Source organism: Pelodiscus sinensis, chromosome 11 (assembly GCF_049634645.1).
Source record: "Pelodiscus sinensis isolate JC-2024 chromosome 11, ASM4963464v1, whole genome shotgun sequence".
Classification (NCBI taxonomy): Eukaryota; Metazoa; Chordata; order Testudines; family Trionychidae; genus Pelodiscus; species Pelodiscus sinensis.
The window spans coordinates 39,126,319-39,143,434 of NC_134721.1; the positions used below are offsets into that span (position 1 = coordinate 39,126,319).

Sequence of the window (17,116 nt, forward strand, 5' to 3'; positions counted from 1 at the left end):
ATGCCAATGAAAAGGCCAGCAGAAAAACACAGTAAAGCAGCAGAGGGTGGATTTTTTTCCTATCAAAGTTTACCAAAATCAGAATGATGCTGGGCACAGTTCCTGGACACCTTAAGAACTTTTGTAAATATTTTTTCTACATATAGATGATTGATGGAGAAACACAGTTCTGACTCTCCTCTGAAATACCAGTAAATCGGGTGTAAGTGAAGACTTTGCTCAGTTGTGCTTTTTACAGGCAGCTTCAGACGTTAAGTACTTGACTTTGTTATGCTAAATTGTGTCTGTTACAACTATTAAATAAGGGGGAGACAAGCCTAGAGCAGGGACGGGGAACCTCAGGCCCGGGGGCTGGATGTGGCTCCCAGCTTGCTTGGATCTGGCCCCTGAGGCTCAGGGACCTCCCCCCTGCACTAGGGAGCCCTCACTGGAGTTCCAGCCCCTCAAATCTATGAGGCTGCCCCCCCTAGACTTTGGGAGGCAAGGGGAATGGGGAGAGTGTCTTTCTCCTTCTCAGTTGAGCGCCTTGTCAGTGAGGGGTTTTTTCTTCTCACTTGTGTGCGGCCATTGACTGATTTTTCTGTGGGTCAGTAGCCACCAACCCCCAAAAAGTTACCCACCCCTGGCCTAGATCTTGTGTATCCAGAGGGGCCTGTGCAAGTTAATCCCTGAAACATATTTGAGTACTTTCTCCATATGGAAGTCTTTTGATAAAATGTAAGCATTAATTCTTAATGGAAAAATATAATCTGAGCCACACAAAAACCTAGCTAGCACTAGTTTTCAGGGTAAATGAGTTGAACAACCACCCAGAGACCTGTGCTAGGAAGGACATTTTGCAGAAATCCCAATTTAAGTTAATGTTGGAGCAGGAGAGGACTCTGAATGCTGCCGAAATGGAGTGTAAGCAAAAAAGTAAATAAAACGATCCTGCCTTTGCAAGGGCCAAATCGGAATAAATCAAAGTCTCCCTCTGCAGAGCTATAAGACAGGCTTGCTGTAGCCAAGTTCCAAGAGAGCAAGTTCAAACAAATGGCCCAATTCTGAACTGCTGCCTTGGCATAATGGTAGAAGATGTTGTGTTATTGAAGATGTTGTTCTAACAATGAGGTCCTGACAAGATCTCATGGCATCTTCCAGAGAAGTAGGTACCCTGGCCAAGTTCCTACTGATTAAACTCTGCCTACCAGGAAACCCCCATCCCTCAACTAAATCATGTAGCTTCACCTACACAAGAACTTTTACTCTCCCCTCATACTCCAAAGATGGCATTTGTAATAAAGGGTAAAGTCATCCATGTATATATTGTTTAATCAATAGGACACATATTTGGGTAATAAGCACTATTTAAAGATCAGCTGTAAGATCTTTGGATCAGCTGTTTATCTACATTTCTTACAGGACTTTGGAACTTGTTTTTGTAAACAATCTTCTTCATTCAAAGTTGTAAGATTCCATCTCTGTGTCAGAAGTCTCTGTTTTTAATTTTCATGTTAACAACCTAAGATATATGGGAGACTCAGACTTCACGCTAGGGTCTTCTTGGTAACACAACACAAGTGCTAGTGCTGTGCACACTACAGACGAGTCACATAATCCTCCCCAAATTATGGAGTCTCATTCAAACCTTGGGTTTCCTTTCTACCTTCCAACAACCAGCTTCTTCACTCTTTCTTAGCATACTGCTCAGGATCCACAAGACTGACATTTTGGAGTTCAGGAAGGAATTTTTCCAGCGGTCAGATTGGCAGAGACCCTGGGGGGATTGCCTTTCTCAGCAGATGGGCTGTCCCTAAGGATGTGTGGGGCCTGGGCAACCCCTCCTCTGCCCCAAACCCCGCCCCTGCCCCACTTCTTCTCACCCCTGCTCTCCCCTCTTCTACCTCTATTGCACCCCTTCCGTGAAGCCCCCTCCCTTGAGAGATGTGACAGTGGAGGGGAGCTGTGGAAGGCAGAGGGAACCGTGGGAAGCGGAGTGACCCAGCAGCCTGCTCTGCTCTGTCGCCCACCTCCCAGGTGGTTCCCTCCTCTTCTTAGCACCATGGTGAAGTGGAGTGACCCACCTGGAAGATGGCTGTGTAGCAGAGCATGCTGCTGGGTTCCCACAGTTCCTGCCACTGCAGTGAGTGTGGAGGCAGGGGCGGACTGGCCCGGCGGGACACTGGGAATTTCCCTGTGGGCTGTCCTCCAAAGGGCTGGCCAAATGGCCGGCTGGAGGCTGCTGGAGGAGGAGGATTGTGACGGGGCGACGCAGCCCCACACTTTAAATTCCCCAGCGCCGTGCGCCAGCCATGTACAGGGCACGGTGGGGCCAAGGGAGCGCATGCGCGGCATGCTCAAACGCCGTGCAACAGGTGAGAGGGGAGATGCCTGAGTGTGGCATGACGTCATGGCCTGGGACTTTAAAAGCACTCGGCCCAGAGTGGCACCACATGGCCCACCTCAAGGCCCGGCATGTGGTCTGGAGCCCTGTAAAGCAGGTGGGGCCTGATCACAGACTCCAGCCCCGCAAACTGGAAGGCAGAAGGTAGGTGGTGAGGGGGGGAAAATAGGAGGAAGGGGTGGGAGAGGAAGGGGCTTGTGCTGAGGAGAGGGGGGCAGGTCAGGAGAAGAAAGGGGAAGGCACCAAGGGACAGGGTGGAGGACAGACAAATGCCAAGGGACAAGTGCAGACAATGAGGAAAAGGGCAGGAGGGGAGGTGTCAGTGGGAGGGGGGACCGGGTGATGCTGGAAGAGGAGAGGGTAAAGGCACTGGGGGCTAGAGGGGAGAGGAGGAGGTGCTGGGAGAAGGCTTGAAAGAAGGGGTGGGCATGAGAAAGGCGGGGATGGGGCAAGTCATGTGTGAGGGCACAGGGGCATGAGGGGAACGGGGGCAGAGGATGATGAGGGGGTGGGCATCAGGGAAAAAGAGGGCAAAGGGGGCAGGGGCAGTGAGGGAAGGGGGGCACCAGGAGGGTGCAGGGCTAAGGGAAGGTGCAGGTGCCAGGAGATTCTGGGGGTGAAGCAGAAGGGCAGACACCTGCAAGGGAGGGACCAGCACCAGCAGAGAGAGGCAGGGCAGGTTTGTAGAGGGAGGTGTTAGGAGAGGGGATGAGGAGGGGTAGCTCACATGATCAGAGTGGGGCTACTGGAGAAGTGGGCACAGGGGGGAGAGAAGGGCTGGTGGAGGGGGGCAGGTCTCAGGAGGGCTGAGGGCAGTGAGAAAGGCAGGAGTCCGAGTCAGGACAGCAGAGGAGGGTGAGGAGTTGGGGGGGCAGCAGGCACCAGAGGAGCTGATGGAGCAAGGGGAGGAGACATGGCAGCAGAGGGAAAAGGCAGAGGTGTATAAGATATTTATTAATAACTTGGGTGCCACAGTGGCACGTCCAAACAAGCCCCATGAACTCAGTACTGGTGCACAACACAAAATTCATTCTGCTCACGGGAGGAAACTCTTGGAGGGAACACTTCCCCCAGCCTCTCCGCCCCCGAGTTAATGTCACACACGTTGGGTTAATGTAATTGCAGGATAGTTGCATGAGGGGGGTTTGGTGGGGGCCAAACTAATCCCTATTGGTAGGAGGATGGTGGGAAAAGTCCTTAGAGGGGTCACATGACACGTTTTACTTCTGGTCATGTGTCCATCTCACCCTGAAAGTGTTGCCTCCAGAGGCCTGGCTAATAGGAGTCGGGGGTGTGGCTAATGGGGGTCAGAGGTGTGGTTAGCAGGGGCCAGGGGTGTGGCTAATGGGATCAAAGAGTAAATTTAAAAAAAAAAATTTAATGTGAAAAAGTGGGCTGTTCTCAACCCATTTCCCGGACCTATTTTGATTGCCAGTCCTCCCCTGTGTGGAGGGACCAGCCACTGTTGCTTCCCTGCACCAGGGCTCCCGGGTAATCCTGGGCCTTGCAATCTACTATCAAGATGAGGATTGTCCCATCCACAGGATGGTTGGGCTGGCAAGCACAGGGCCCCTAAAGCATGGGGTCTGGGGCAACTGCCCTGAACTGTCCTATGGGTGGGACGGCTCTGCTCTGCAGCATGGAGCACAGATCATGCATTGATTTAAACTGATGTGGAGTGGATTGTCAGGAGCTTGAAGTCTTTAAATTTGAGGTCTTCAGTAACTCAGCCAGAGGTTATGGGGTGATTAGAGCAATGGCAGGTGAGGTTCTGTGGCCTGCAACGTTCAGGAGGTTAAACTAGGTGATCATGACAGTCTGGCCTTCAAGTCTCTGAATCTATTGTATTCCCTCTTCCAGAACCTTACGAGACCCTCAGTAGTATGAAAGGCTTTTCTTTGCCAATGCAAATAAATCCTCTCTCCATACTGTTGTTCCGGCGCCTCGGACAATGCATACTTCTCCCTGTGCTATTTGTCTAAGAGCGGCCTTTCTTCTTTCAGAGAAATACAGCTGCCACTGTGACGGTGCTTTACAAATACTGGACCAGATGAGGAAAGAAACATCTGTGGAAGACACATCCTAGAGAGGCTATAATGGTGAGTGGGAAGCAGTTTCAGTATCTCCTCTGATGATTTTGCTGGTGTGATTGACACTCAGTAGGGCTAGTATATAGCCTTTTGGAGTCCCTGATCTAGGGCTAGGGCTGCTAGGTGCTATTACAACACATATACATAAAATAACAGTAAGAACAGTGGCCAGGTTGAGATGGTGGGGGCAGCAAGAGGTAGGAACGTGTCTCTTCAGCCCACCTCTACAGACAGGACTCCAATACTAATACTGAATTATCAAAGCAATATTGGAGAGAACCGCTTGCTCTGCTCAGTGGTGACTATTCTCTGGGGCTGCAGTAGGGTCGGTGCTTCACCAAGTTATTCATCTCTAGTGCTAACAGGCTGCTTCTGTTCAGTGCCTGGCTTCCTGGAAAAGACTTCCTGCAAGTATCTGTCTCATTCCCGCTGCATTTTGTTAAAAATCTCAGCTACAATCCTGTCTTTTCCCCCATGCATCACTCTGAATTTCTCTTTCCCTTTACTTTTATTGGGTATTGCACTCTATTGCTTTTCCTACCTATTGTGCAAAGTTAAATTGTTTGGATGTAAAATATTGTACAAAGTCAGATTCTATTACCCTACAGTCTGGGCTGGTCTTAAATAAGAACCTCAGAATTCATCTAAAGTTGATTTAACACTAAGATTTAACATTATTGGGTTCCTTCACTGAACAAGCCTGATGAGTTGCTTAAGTACCTGGCAATGTCTGAAAGATAATAAACGGGGGGCACTGCATGAGTAAAACTGGGTTCTAAGGCAGTTACTTCTGAGCACCTGATTGGCTGATCAGGGGGCGTGGGGAAAGGGAGGTGCTTGCACTGGCACACAGCCAGGCCAAGAGCTGCAACTGCAGAACCCAGGCAAAGGAGGGGCGTTCACACACCAGCCACTCAGAAGGGAAGGAAGTTCAGAAAACACAGACATTCCCCTTTCAAGCAGCCTCTCTTCTAGCCAAACCTCCTTCTGGCAGGGGGAAGCAACAAATCAATTCTCCCTTTTCTTCCAAAGTGCAGTTTGTGTTTAATTAGCTGGTGCTGTCACAAAGAAGGCTGGAAAGTCTGGGAAGTGGAGTTGTGTCTCTGGGCCAGCATTTTTGGTAGGCACATTTTAAAAGGTTGTGTGAAACTAACATGAAACATACTTGCCCTTGTGTGACTGCATCCTCTGAAAAGAAACTGGCCCCTTCCCCACTCACTTCATATCCCTACAGAATATCTCAAGGGGCTGAACTGAGGTAATTCCACAAATGCATTTTTTTCTTTTAATAGGTATCTAGATTTCCCCCAGTTCTCTCCTTTACATTGACATTCTCAGCATTTCTCCTGCCCCTAAAGACCAAGTATATACAAGAAAAAAGAAGATAGTTTGCATTAAAATCCTAGTGGAGATGAGGCTGTGGTAGTTCAAACACAGGCCCTGCCTTTGTTGAAAATGGCACCATTGGAGAACTTGTATTTTGTGGGCATTGTGCCTCCCTATTTCCCCAAAGACTCCCCAAGCCCTGTACCCACGTCCCGCACTCCCCTTACACTAACCCCTGCTCCCTTCTTGCACTCCCTACTCCTAAACTGTGCCCCCTTCAAAGCCCAACTGCTTTAGGAAGGCAGGATAAGGGATGCCCTGAAGAAAGCGGGAGAGGGGGGAAAGGAGGCTCAGGCTCTTGGATGGCCATGAGGCTATGGCATCAGCCTCTGAAGCACAGGGTGGTGGACTCCAGTCCACACCCCCACCCCAGGCCACCACTCCACTCATGCAGGAAGCAGCCAGGCATCCAACACCAGTTGCCCCAGGGATGGAACTGGCACCCTTTAGGGAGGCAGGATAAGGGACACCCTGAAAGTAGGGAGGAGGGGTGGGTTCTGGAGTGGCCTAGGAGATCAGGCATTTCCCTAGGGAGCGCCAATCACAACTCCCCTCGGCCCAGCCAGGCAGCCATCAACAATTGCCCCATGGATCAAGCTGGTTCCTGCATTAGGAAGGCAGATTAAGGGACTCCTGGGAGGTGAGGGGTTCTGGAGTGGACAAGGGGATTGGACAATTGCCTGGGGAGCCCAGGGTGGTGGGTACAAATCCAGTCCCCTCCCCACAGCAGCTCAAGTCCCACTCTCCCCTACACCCACCAAACCTGGGAGTGACCAGACAGCCAACACAGACTGCCCTAGGCATAGAGAGCTGGCTCCCACATTAGGATAAGGGCATCAGCCTCTGAAGCACAGGGGTGGGGGGCTGGAGTCCCACCCCCTTCAGCCCACTCAGACAGTGGCCAGGCAGCCAACACCAGTTGCCCCATAGATAGAGCTGGCTCCTACATTAGGAAGGAAGATCAAGGGACACCCTGAAGGTAGGGAGGTGAGAGGTACTGTAGGGGATAGGGTATTTGTGTGGGGAGCACAGGGTGGTGGGGTCAAGTCTCCCTGCTCCCACTGTGGGAGTGACCAGACAGCTGTGCCAGGGTTGGTGCTGGCACCTGCATTAGCAACATAGGATTGGGGGGGAGGGCTGCTGAAAGTAGGGAGCTGGGTGGGATCTGGAGTGGCCTATGTGATAGGGTGGTTTCCTGGGGAATGCAGGGTGGGGAGTTTGAGCCCCACCCTAGGAACATCTAGGCAGCTGTTACCCAGGGATGGAGCTGGCTCCAGCATTAGGAAGGCAGGGAAGTGTGATAGGTTCTGGAGTGGACAAGGGGATAAGACAAGATTTGTTTATACAACTGGGTGTATTTAACTGTTTGAAGAAACTCAGATCAAGTCAGAGAAAAACATTTTGCTTATTTCTGAGAGTAGGCAGGGAACCTACTCAGATGCCTTATTCTCATGTAACTATGAGCCATGATTCAGTCCTCAGAGCAGCTCATGTTATACCATGCTGAAACAGTATCCCACCTTCTACCTAACAGGTTTGTAAGTATCTTGGTTTTTTGGGGAGTAGGGGAAAAAGGTGGCCATATTGCTTCCTTTCAGAATGCATAATTCTAGTGAAGGCTAGAAGATGAAATTAGAACTAGAGATTTGTATGTCAAGTGACTTAAATCTAGCAGTAGGATATAGCTATTTCTTTACTGGAAAAACAAACAAAACTCTTCCTTCGACTACAACCTCACACACAGTAGGGCTACGTCTACACTGGCATGATTTTCCGGAAATGCTTTCAACGGAAAAGTTTTCCATTAAAGCATTTTCGGAAAAGCACATCTAGATTGGCAGGATGCTTTTCCGCAAAAGCACTTTTTGCGGAAAAGCGTCCGTGGCCAATCTAGATGCGCTTTTCCGCAAAAAAGCCCCGATCGCCATTTTCACGATCGGGGCTTTTTTGTGGAAAAAATCATCTCTGCTGTCTACACTAAGACTTTTGCCCGAATGGGAGCAACATAGTATTTCCGCAAAAGCACTGACAATCTTACATGAGATCGTCAGTGCTTTTGCAGAAATTCAAGCGGCCAGTGTAGACAGCTGGCAAGTTTTTCCGCAAAAGCAGATGATTTTGCGGAAAAACTTGCCAGTCTAGACACAGCCTAGGAGGTCACTGAATTCAGATTTTGAGAAGAGAAATATTGTATCTTTGCCTCTGCTTGGGTTCCTTGGCATACCTGAGCATGTGTCCGATTTTTACTGCTTTAACTCAACCAGTGCCAGATTGTTCCTTGGCCTCTAACATTTCAGCCAGAATGAGCTGGTTTCGGTCTCCCTTTAGTCTATCATTGCCACTGTTAAAGAGGCCACAGACATTCACCTTTTCTATCAGTTGAGGAAGAGGCTAGGAATTGACATCAAATCATTTGTCTCTAGTCAGAGCACAAGGATGCTCTGTGTCACAATTTTCACTTAATTAAATCAGATTCCTGATTGTAATTTGAAATTCTTCAAAGGCAGCTGCTAATCTTAAAAAGTTTATGTTCTATATAATGGTATGAATATAAATTACTATGTGATATATCATAATTCAAGAGCAAACACACAATCCTACTAAAAGTTGTCAAAGTTTTATTCATGTCTCAAACATTTTATAATGGAAAGGTAAGTTTTGTGTAAAGTATTAGAGTTTGTACACATTTTATAAATCTTTTCAGTTATGTACACAATTTCATGAACTTCTTGTGCAGTATTTTTTTACTTTGGTAATTACAGTAAGTATTGTGAATATCTGCAAAATAAAACCTTAAAGGTCCTGTATCTTGCTCACTTCAGAATGCCAATCCCACAAGTTGCTGAGAGTTTCTGTGTTAAGAGTTGAATGGTTTCAACTCCTGTCCACTTCAGGCACAGTTGCAGATTCTCAGCCTCTTGCAGAAATTATCAACAGGTACCATAACAATTAAAAAATCCAACTGCACAAATAAAAAGTGAGCATATTTACAGACCTGTTTCTGACAGTTTATTTCCAGTGCAGATGCAATATTTTTTCTTGTTATACCTTTGAAAGATCACAAGTTTGAAGCCAGACATTTCTATTTTGTTGTAATTCAATACGTGTTTATCAAGAACCATTGCTGGCTAACTCTTTCATACATATTGCTTTGTTTTAACTTTTCTTCTTGCATCCTTATGTTTCTTACGGCATTCCTGGAAATATCAAAATGTTAAATGGCATTAAATGCAGTTAGGAAACCTCACAAATTTCTCTTTTAAACCTCCTTCACTTTTATATTTATAGTCCTGGAGATTTCTGCAATTGTATCATGTCTCCAAATGCAACTACAGGCAGTCCCCGGGTTACATGGATCCGACTTACATCGGATCCCTACTTACAAACGGGGTGAGGCAACCCCACACTAGCTGCTTCCCCCCAGCAGACCAAGGAGACGCGAAGCTAGCACCCCCCACCCCCCAGCAGACCAGGGAGACGCAGAGCGGCTTTTCTCAGCAGACACCTCAGCTTGAGAATAAAGGACTGAGGGAAGTGAGGTGTGGGAGAAGAAAACTGAGCTCTGGAGAAATGTTTGGCTAGACTTTCCCCTACAATATGTACCGGTTCCGACTTACATACAAATTCAACTTCAGAACAAACCTACAGTCCCTATCTTGTACGTAACCCGGGGACTGCCTGTATTGCAGAATTCCCCCAGGTCTTAAGTTAGCCAGCTTTGGCAGGTATCAAGAGTTTAAGTGATAGGACATCAAAATACAAATTGTATATATTATATAGAGGCAAGTTAGTTTTTATTTTATAAAATTCCATGGTCTTGGTAGGATATTAGCTTATTCTGAAAGCCCAAATTATTAAATATTATTAAAATGAATAAAATAAGCTAATTTTCAAAAGCAAATCCCCCCTCCGTCACAATGAACTCTTTCAATGGTTACTGAATTGAAACTTTAATCACTCACCTCAAGTAACAATCTACATCTGTTTTCCCAATTATCTTTTTCTTCATTGAGGTTTGATGATCTGCAGAATAGCTTAGGACCATCTACACAAAAGATTCATCACAACAACTTTAAGCCAGGATAAAGACACCTTAATAGTTTTCTTTCTTGCAAGCTTTAGTTTGAAAAAACTGGAGCAACATTATAAATTAATTTGAATGTGTGTGTGAAAAGTTGCCAGGATAGGCTAATTGGAATATATAATACATTGTTTTAGCTCACATTTTAGTAACAAACCAGTAGAAATATGGACTTGTGTCTGTTCTTCTAGACTGATTGACCTAAAACCTTGCTTCTAGCAGTTTAAACTCTGTAGATGCATTAACCATACATTCAAAAAACCCAAACATATCTGAAGACAATGTAAACTCCACACTAAGCAATCCTGCCAAAAAAAGCAAACTTAAGTGACTTTCTCCAACAAGGCTTGGGTAAGTGGGAGAGCTCTGCAATTAATCCTCAAGCTGCTAATTTGTTGTAGAGCCCAAAGTGTCTCAATCGTTCTCAATATGCAGCTTTTACCACAGCACTTTACATTTACAAGACACTGAAACATTTTGCTTAATTGCTTAATCCTTACACCACCTCATGAATTAAGTAGTATACTAATTTTGTTACAATATCTCAAATTCCATCAGCCTGTAGGAAAAACTGGATTAAGTTCAGGTGTACCTTTTAATCTTTCATCATCTCTGGAGAAGAAGAAAAATCTACTGGTTTTTATCTGTGGTAAAGACTGAGACCTGCAAAGATAAATAAAGTTCAGTCTTTATCTGAAGAACAGACTGAAGAACAAAACAATACTATCCCATTCCAAGTGCCAAAAATCATCCTCCATGAAAGGCAAATTATTTTCTATGTTTTTAAGCTTTTTAGAGTTTATAAAAAACCTTTCAATGTGTAGAATTTAACAGTTTAATTTATACTAGTAATACTAAAGCTATGGGATGCTTTGTGACAAGGTGATTTGCTTAACACAGATGTGAAAAGCTAACCCAGGGCTGGGCAAAATATGGCCCATGGGCTGGATTCGACCCAACAAGCCACCGGATCTGACCCTGAGAGCACCATGACAAGACACTTACGCAGCAGCTGCGATTTAAAGTGCAGTCCATGTGGCTCTCTGCTCTGCAGGGAGGGGGAGGCTTCATGTGATCTCCTGGTCCCCAGCCCAATCCTCAGCTCCTATTGGCTGGAAGCCGCTGGCCAATAGGAACTGACCCCAGCCAATCTCTCAGCTCCTATTGGCTGGTTGTTTCCAGCCAATAGGAGTAGAGAGATTGGCCTGGCGATTGGGGGGCAGCAAAAGCCTCTTTCCCTTCCTGGAGCTGAGAGCCATGTGGAGGGAACAAGCCTGCAGTTTAAAGTGATCTGGGCTGCAGCAGGCAGGGAGCACAGCCTGCCTTGGGGGTGCTGCAGGTCTGCTGGTTTAGGTAAGCGCCTCCCAGTCAGAGCCTGCCTCTGGCACCCCTGCCCCTCCAGCACTCCAATTCCCTCCCCCAGGTTACCATCCAAACTCTCTGCACTCCCTGCCTCAGGTCACAACTCCCTCCCAGACTCAGTATACACTCCTCCCACAGGCCAGAATCCTCTCCTGCAACCAAACACTGTCCCAGACTCTGAACCCCAATCCCCTGCACCAGATCACCTCCCAAACTCTCTGCAGTCTGCACCCCCTTTTCCCCTTCTCCCAGACTTTGCCCCACCTCCTAGACCAGTGCTCCTCAACGTTGCGTGGCTGCCAGGCACCTGGGGGCGGGGCCGCTCACACGCCATGCTTCCAGGGGCGGGGCCATGCATGTGCTGTGCTCCAGGGGGCGGGGCCACCCACAAGCCATGCACCCGGGGCCAGCACCGCGCATGTGCCGCGCGCCTGGGGCCAGGGCCACCCATGAGCCACATGCCCCGGGCCGGCACCGCCCATGCGCCCTGGGGCCGGGACCGCCCATGCGCCCCGGGCTGGCCATGCAAATGGGCCACGCGCCCAGTGCTGGGGCAGCCCACATGCCCGGGGCCAGCCCTGCGCATGTGCTACATGCCCAGGAGAGGGGCCGCCCATGGAGCCAGTACCATGCATGTGCCGCGTGCCGGGGGCGGGGCCAGCCCAGATGTTTTGGCGGGCGCACACAAATGCCCCAGTGGGTGCCATGGCGCCCGCGGGCACCGCGTTGGGGACCACTGTCCTAGACCCTCTCTTGTACCCATACTCCCTCCCTGACCCTACACCCCAGTCCTCTGACCCTGGTCACAAACCCCTCCCTTCACCAAAACTCCCTCTCAGACCCTCTCCTGCATCCCAGTCCCTTACCCCGTGTGCTCTTCTGCACCCAACCTCCATCCTAGACCATGCATCTCCTCCACAAAAAAGTGTGGTCCTTGACCACTCTCAAAAACCATGGAGTGGCCCCCTCACCAATAATTATTGCCCACCCCAGGTTAACCAATGGGGGTTGCTCCAGCCCTGAGGGGCCTGTCATGGGCGGGGAGCTACTCTAGCCTGGCTGAAGCCGCCCTTATATATGGTGAGCGGGTCATTCCAGCCCGCCCACCCACCCTTTCTTTAATTGGTTAACTGTTAAACATCATAACCAATGATATGGGATTTTACATCCCTACTTACCAACAGCTTGCATGTAAATCTAATTATTGGACAAGAACAAAAATATTTGTGTGCAGTAATTTTTTTAAATATTATATTATGTTGCAATGCACGTGAGCTATTGAGCAGCATTTACAAGGCAGGAAAGCCAGTTTTCACCTTCAGCTGCAGTCAAATCCGTGCATCTGGGAATTTTCAGTGTAGAGCAGCAACCTGCCTGGTGGACAGTACAGAACTCAGTTTTCCAGAATGAGAAGATGCTGTGGTGGAAGTGAGGGGTACCAAGTAAAAGGATTTTTCCCAGCTGCCACACAAATACTGACAACAAGTATGTAATAGCCACAAAATATAAAATTAGATTTACATGTCTTTGAAGTTTTCACTTTCAGAAGCTTCTGGCTCATCTTCCTCAGAGCTGCTGTCCTGGAAACGGGGATCCTCTTGCCACGATACTTTTGCAGGTCTTATTGTTTCAATTACATAGGGCTCTGCAATAGAACCACCAAGAAGTCTGATTATTCCCCTAACTACAAAGTGAAACATCTGTTTAGATAAGTACAAAGTATCTGATTTGAAAAGGACACTTTTTGTGTTTTCAGAAGGATACAAAGCATAGAAAGATAGGGAAAATCTACATATTTCCATCCTCAATTCTACAGCCAATATCATTTAAGCTTAACATAGAAAATAGCAGATTTCTTTTGGAGCCAGTAAGTGTTACTTTTCTTTAGCTAGGGGGATTGCTGTTAAAGACCCTGAGGATAAGCATAGTGCCTAGCCAGCATTCTCAGCTTTTGCTGATCTGTCAAAGAAGATAAGGGGACAAGAATCCAAGTCTTTTCCTGTATGATACAGCATATTATTCAAAGCCAACAGCATGATGACCAATTCCAAGTAGAAAGCAATTCTTTACATGAAAATTATGATGCTCACAGACCAGCTCACTTGTTCGTTAATACTATTCATGATAGGTGTTAGATTTGTAAGAATATGTATAGATTCTGTAAAATACTGGACGTTGCTCCACGCATTAATCTTACTTGTAATGCCTGTGTACAATGCTCTGAGGAAATATGAAAGTCTTGCTTAATAACTGTAAGAATTTGCTTCAAATATTGCTTATGTGTCCATGAGTACTGTTTAATCTGTTTGACAAAAGGATGATTTCATACATCCTGGTCTGTCATTTTAAGATTATATTTAATAAGCGATTCAAACCTTAGAATAATAAACTATTTAAAGAGTACCAGAACCTGCATTATTACCTTCTTTCACAGCTGACTTGTTCATATCATCACCAAAAAAGGAAAATGTGAAGCCACTAGAGTTTTCTTCTGCATTATCCCCAATATTATGCTTTAATGTGTGCTCATCAGCCAGAGTTGATTCTTCTACATCATCATGTTTATCCCAGGGTACTACTTCACTTTTTTCAGCTGCACATTTTACTGACCCAAATGCTTCTTTTAAATCCACAGCAACATCATAGTATATTTCTTTAGATACTTCAGGCAATTTCTCTGCCTCTTCCCTTTTCTTCTTTCTTTTAGCTTTACTGGAATTATATTTATTTAAAAAACAATTAAGCACTGTACATTTGAAAGGTATGGGGTTTTCTTTTGGTTGACCTTTGACGATTATTTGTATTACTTATAGGTGACTTCCTATTGAGGGACTATATGAATCCACTATCAGGTTGTCTGCTATTCTTCATAATTGTTTTCTCAATTTTTCAACTATTTCCTCCCTTCAGCATATACAGATAAGAGTAAACAGCAGAAGGGAAAAGTTAACTGTCTGATTTTGAGAGACCAGTGACTATTCTGATCTTTTCCAAGCTGTACTAAAAGGAATCTTTATAGTGTCTAAAATGTATTAGTGATTGGGAGAGCTGCAAAGGTGGCAGGAAAGCAAGTAAAGTGACAAGCTTATGCCCCTGCAACTTTTGAAAAGTAGTCCTCAAGGGGAAGAAAAATTGTCGTGCAACTACCAGGAAGTGAATTACCTTTCTTTTTCTGTAGTATCTGTTTTCCTTTCAAAAACTGCATGGTCCTGCCTTGTGGGGTCATAGCGCAAGGTATTAATATCTCTATAAATAAGAAGAATGACAAGAATTTAGAGATACTGAAGCTAAACGTCTAAAAATGTAACAGCTGATAATTAAAAAAGTCATTGAATTTATCTTATTTGTGTTCACTGGTAGATTGATATTCACTTTTGTTTTTATATAGTAAAAATGATTAGCATTATGAAATCAGATCAGTGTGGGCTACAGTTTGTACTGTAAATAGGAAAAAGATTCCACATAACATTCTTAACATCTAACTATTAAAGTATTCAACATTAAAACACCTGCCAATTGTTCTCTATGAAACAATGAAGTTAACAGGTACATATATTATCAACATTTGGAGGTTTATATTTGGAGATAACTTCCAAATATATATAAAAAAGGGAGATTCCCCCCTCATTCAAAGCTGAAAATGTTAGTGAAATTAGCTAATGAAGCCCAAACTTTAGATCAGAAAATATAGCCTGATGGTAATATTCCATCCAGCCTAAGACAATGCAAAATAGTCAACCAAATATTCTGTTCTCTTGCTCTGTGAAATTAAACATTGTTAATTTATGCTATCACATAAATTAACCCAAACAAAATAGTTATTTAATTTCTAGGCTGGCAAGAATAGGAAAGGACGCCATTGAATTAGTTAAGAAAATCTTTAGAAAATACATATAAATCTTCGTAAGATTCATACAACGATAAAATTGGTAGGGATCTGCCACAATACCCAACAGGCCTATACACCAACAATGGAAGTTGGGCCTGAAAATATGCTGTTTGCAAAATACTTCAACACACTTGAGGTGTTTCAGCCCAAAGATGAATTTCTCCTCCAACTATATGGATTGAAAAACAAAAAAGAGATGAGTTTTTGATATGTATTATTAAACGTGTTGTAGTTAGAAATTGTGACTTCCTCGGACATGTGCGATGGGAGACAGAATTAATTCCTAACATACTGAAGAAACATCCCAACAGTAGTAAGGACAGGCTATGCATGTTACTGTATATGGTTTTACAGAACAATTCTGTCTAGGAAAAAAATTGGATGTTAATGATGAGCAGAGATGGCAATTAGATGCTGCCAATACCATCCACGAGAGGCTAGTAAGAGAACCAAACTCACGTTCACTTATGATCTACAGAAATCTTAATTCTAGCCTCCAAAAATCATTAACTTGCTATTTAACCTACTGTCCATTTTGAGACTGTCTTTCTTTGGATGCTAAAAGAAAAGCATATGCTCTGGTCTCATGCACAATGGCAGTATATAAATAATGATTTTCACAAATGATATAATTTGTCACACTGGATGGGGAGCCTGAAATCAAAGCTGACCTCCTTCACATGTCATAAAGAGGAAGAGAAATTTGTTTTCAGTAAGCTCAAAATAGAGAGTAAATTATGTCACAACAGAAAATTATAGTATTCCTAAGATTTAGACTTCTTCGCTAAAGCAGAATCCTTACTTGAATTTTTTTATATTTGTTGTTAGTTTGCTTGATTTAGGATGTTGTAGGTTAATCTGCAAGAGACTTCCCAATATCTCTAAATTTTTCTTTTTCTCAGCAGCAATTTCTTTTTCCTCATCCATCTTCACTTCCTTTGTCTCTTCTAGGGAAAAAAATATTAACACAGCTATGAAATGATTCTTTTACAATACCAGTAAGTTAGTTAAGAAGCTCATAGAATTTTAGTGGAAAAGTTGTGGGCCTTGTTTTCCTTATTTTAAAACTTCTTAAACAATGCATTTTGTTTTCCTCTTGAAGTTATGGCAAACTTTGCTTAGATACTGGCATCAATTTAACATGAAAGATAGAAATGTAAACATTTTTCTGTCCCATAACTATCTTCTATTTTATAATCATTATCCAGATGTTATCCTGGGGATAGGCACAAAAATATTTACACAAGAAGGAGGACTGGCTAAAAAAATTGATTTTTTTTTTAACATGGTTGGTTGGTTGGAATTTGTTTTGTATTGATAGGGTGATTCTTTTGTTTTTCTTCTCAGGATATTTTTGTATTATTCAACCAGGTCAGCTGACAACACTCCCTCTTGTGATCATTGAATAGCATGGTAAAATAAAATCCAAGTATACCCAAAGGATACAAAAATAAGCAAGGTTACTTTGGTTAATGGTATCCTCAAATCTTGCAAAAGATGCAGATTCTTTATTATAGGATGATAGCAAAATAAATGTGTTTTAAAATGTTGATTTTCGAACAAAGAAATACATGCCAAACTAGAGTTTATAGTAGCTAAATAGGCCATTTCATAAATATGTGCTCTGTTTACAGACACCAGCACTACTTGCTTTTACAATTATTTTCCCATGGAGTTAACGCAGAGAAGAGAAATGTGTACTAAGTATTTCTAAGAACTCATCATACTTCTCTATTATTACAAAGTAGCTGTTACTAAAAATAGCTGTGAAAGAGCAAGTAATGGAAAATAAAAGAAAAAAGCTTTACCTTCCTCTTCACTGTCACTTTCAAGGAACCGAACATCCATCCGGAATCTTTCATCTGTGCCAAACCGTGACTGTAAACGCATGAGCTACATTGATAACAAAACAAAAAATTAAATGT

General features: G+C 44.5%; 1 protein-coding gene and 1 long non-coding RNA gene across 10 annotated transcripts in view; one reads left to right on the forward strand and one right to left on the reverse strand.

The window, feature by feature from the left end:
- LOC142830997 (uncharacterized) overlaps nt 1-17,116 on the forward strand; it is a 55,003-nt gene that overhangs the window by 28,522 nt on the left and 9,365 nt on the right. Inside the window, exon 5 of the long non-coding RNA XR_012906582.1 lies at nt 4,387-4,482. This is a non-coding gene — a long non-coding RNA (uncharacterized LOC142830997). The remainder of the gene's footprint in view (nt 1-4,386; nt 4,483-17,116) is intronic.
- The window catches only part of NOL8 (nucleolar protein 8), a 28,795-nt gene continuing 20,120 nt past the window's right edge, over nt 8,442-17,116 (reverse strand). For all 9 annotated transcript variants that reach the window (XM_075939701.1, XM_075939698.1, XM_075939697.1 and 6 more), the window contains 8 exons: nt 17,000-17,084; nt 15,994-16,138; nt 14,465-14,548; nt 13,725-14,014; nt 12,824-12,947; nt 10,533-10,603; nt 9,822-9,904; nt 8,442-9,056 (listed from right to left, as the gene is read on the reverse strand). In XM_075939701.1, the coding sequence (XP_075795816.1) occupies nt 8,997-9,056; nt 9,822-9,904; nt 10,533-10,603; nt 12,824-12,947; nt 13,725-14,014; nt 14,465-14,548; nt 15,994-16,138; nt 17,000-17,084 (942 nt within the window). In that variant the 3' untranslated portion in view covers nt 8,442-8,996. The remainder of the gene's footprint in view (nt 9,057-9,821; nt 9,905-10,532; nt 10,604-12,823; nt 12,948-13,724; nt 14,015-14,464; nt 14,549-15,993; nt 16,139-16,999; nt 17,085-17,116) is intronic.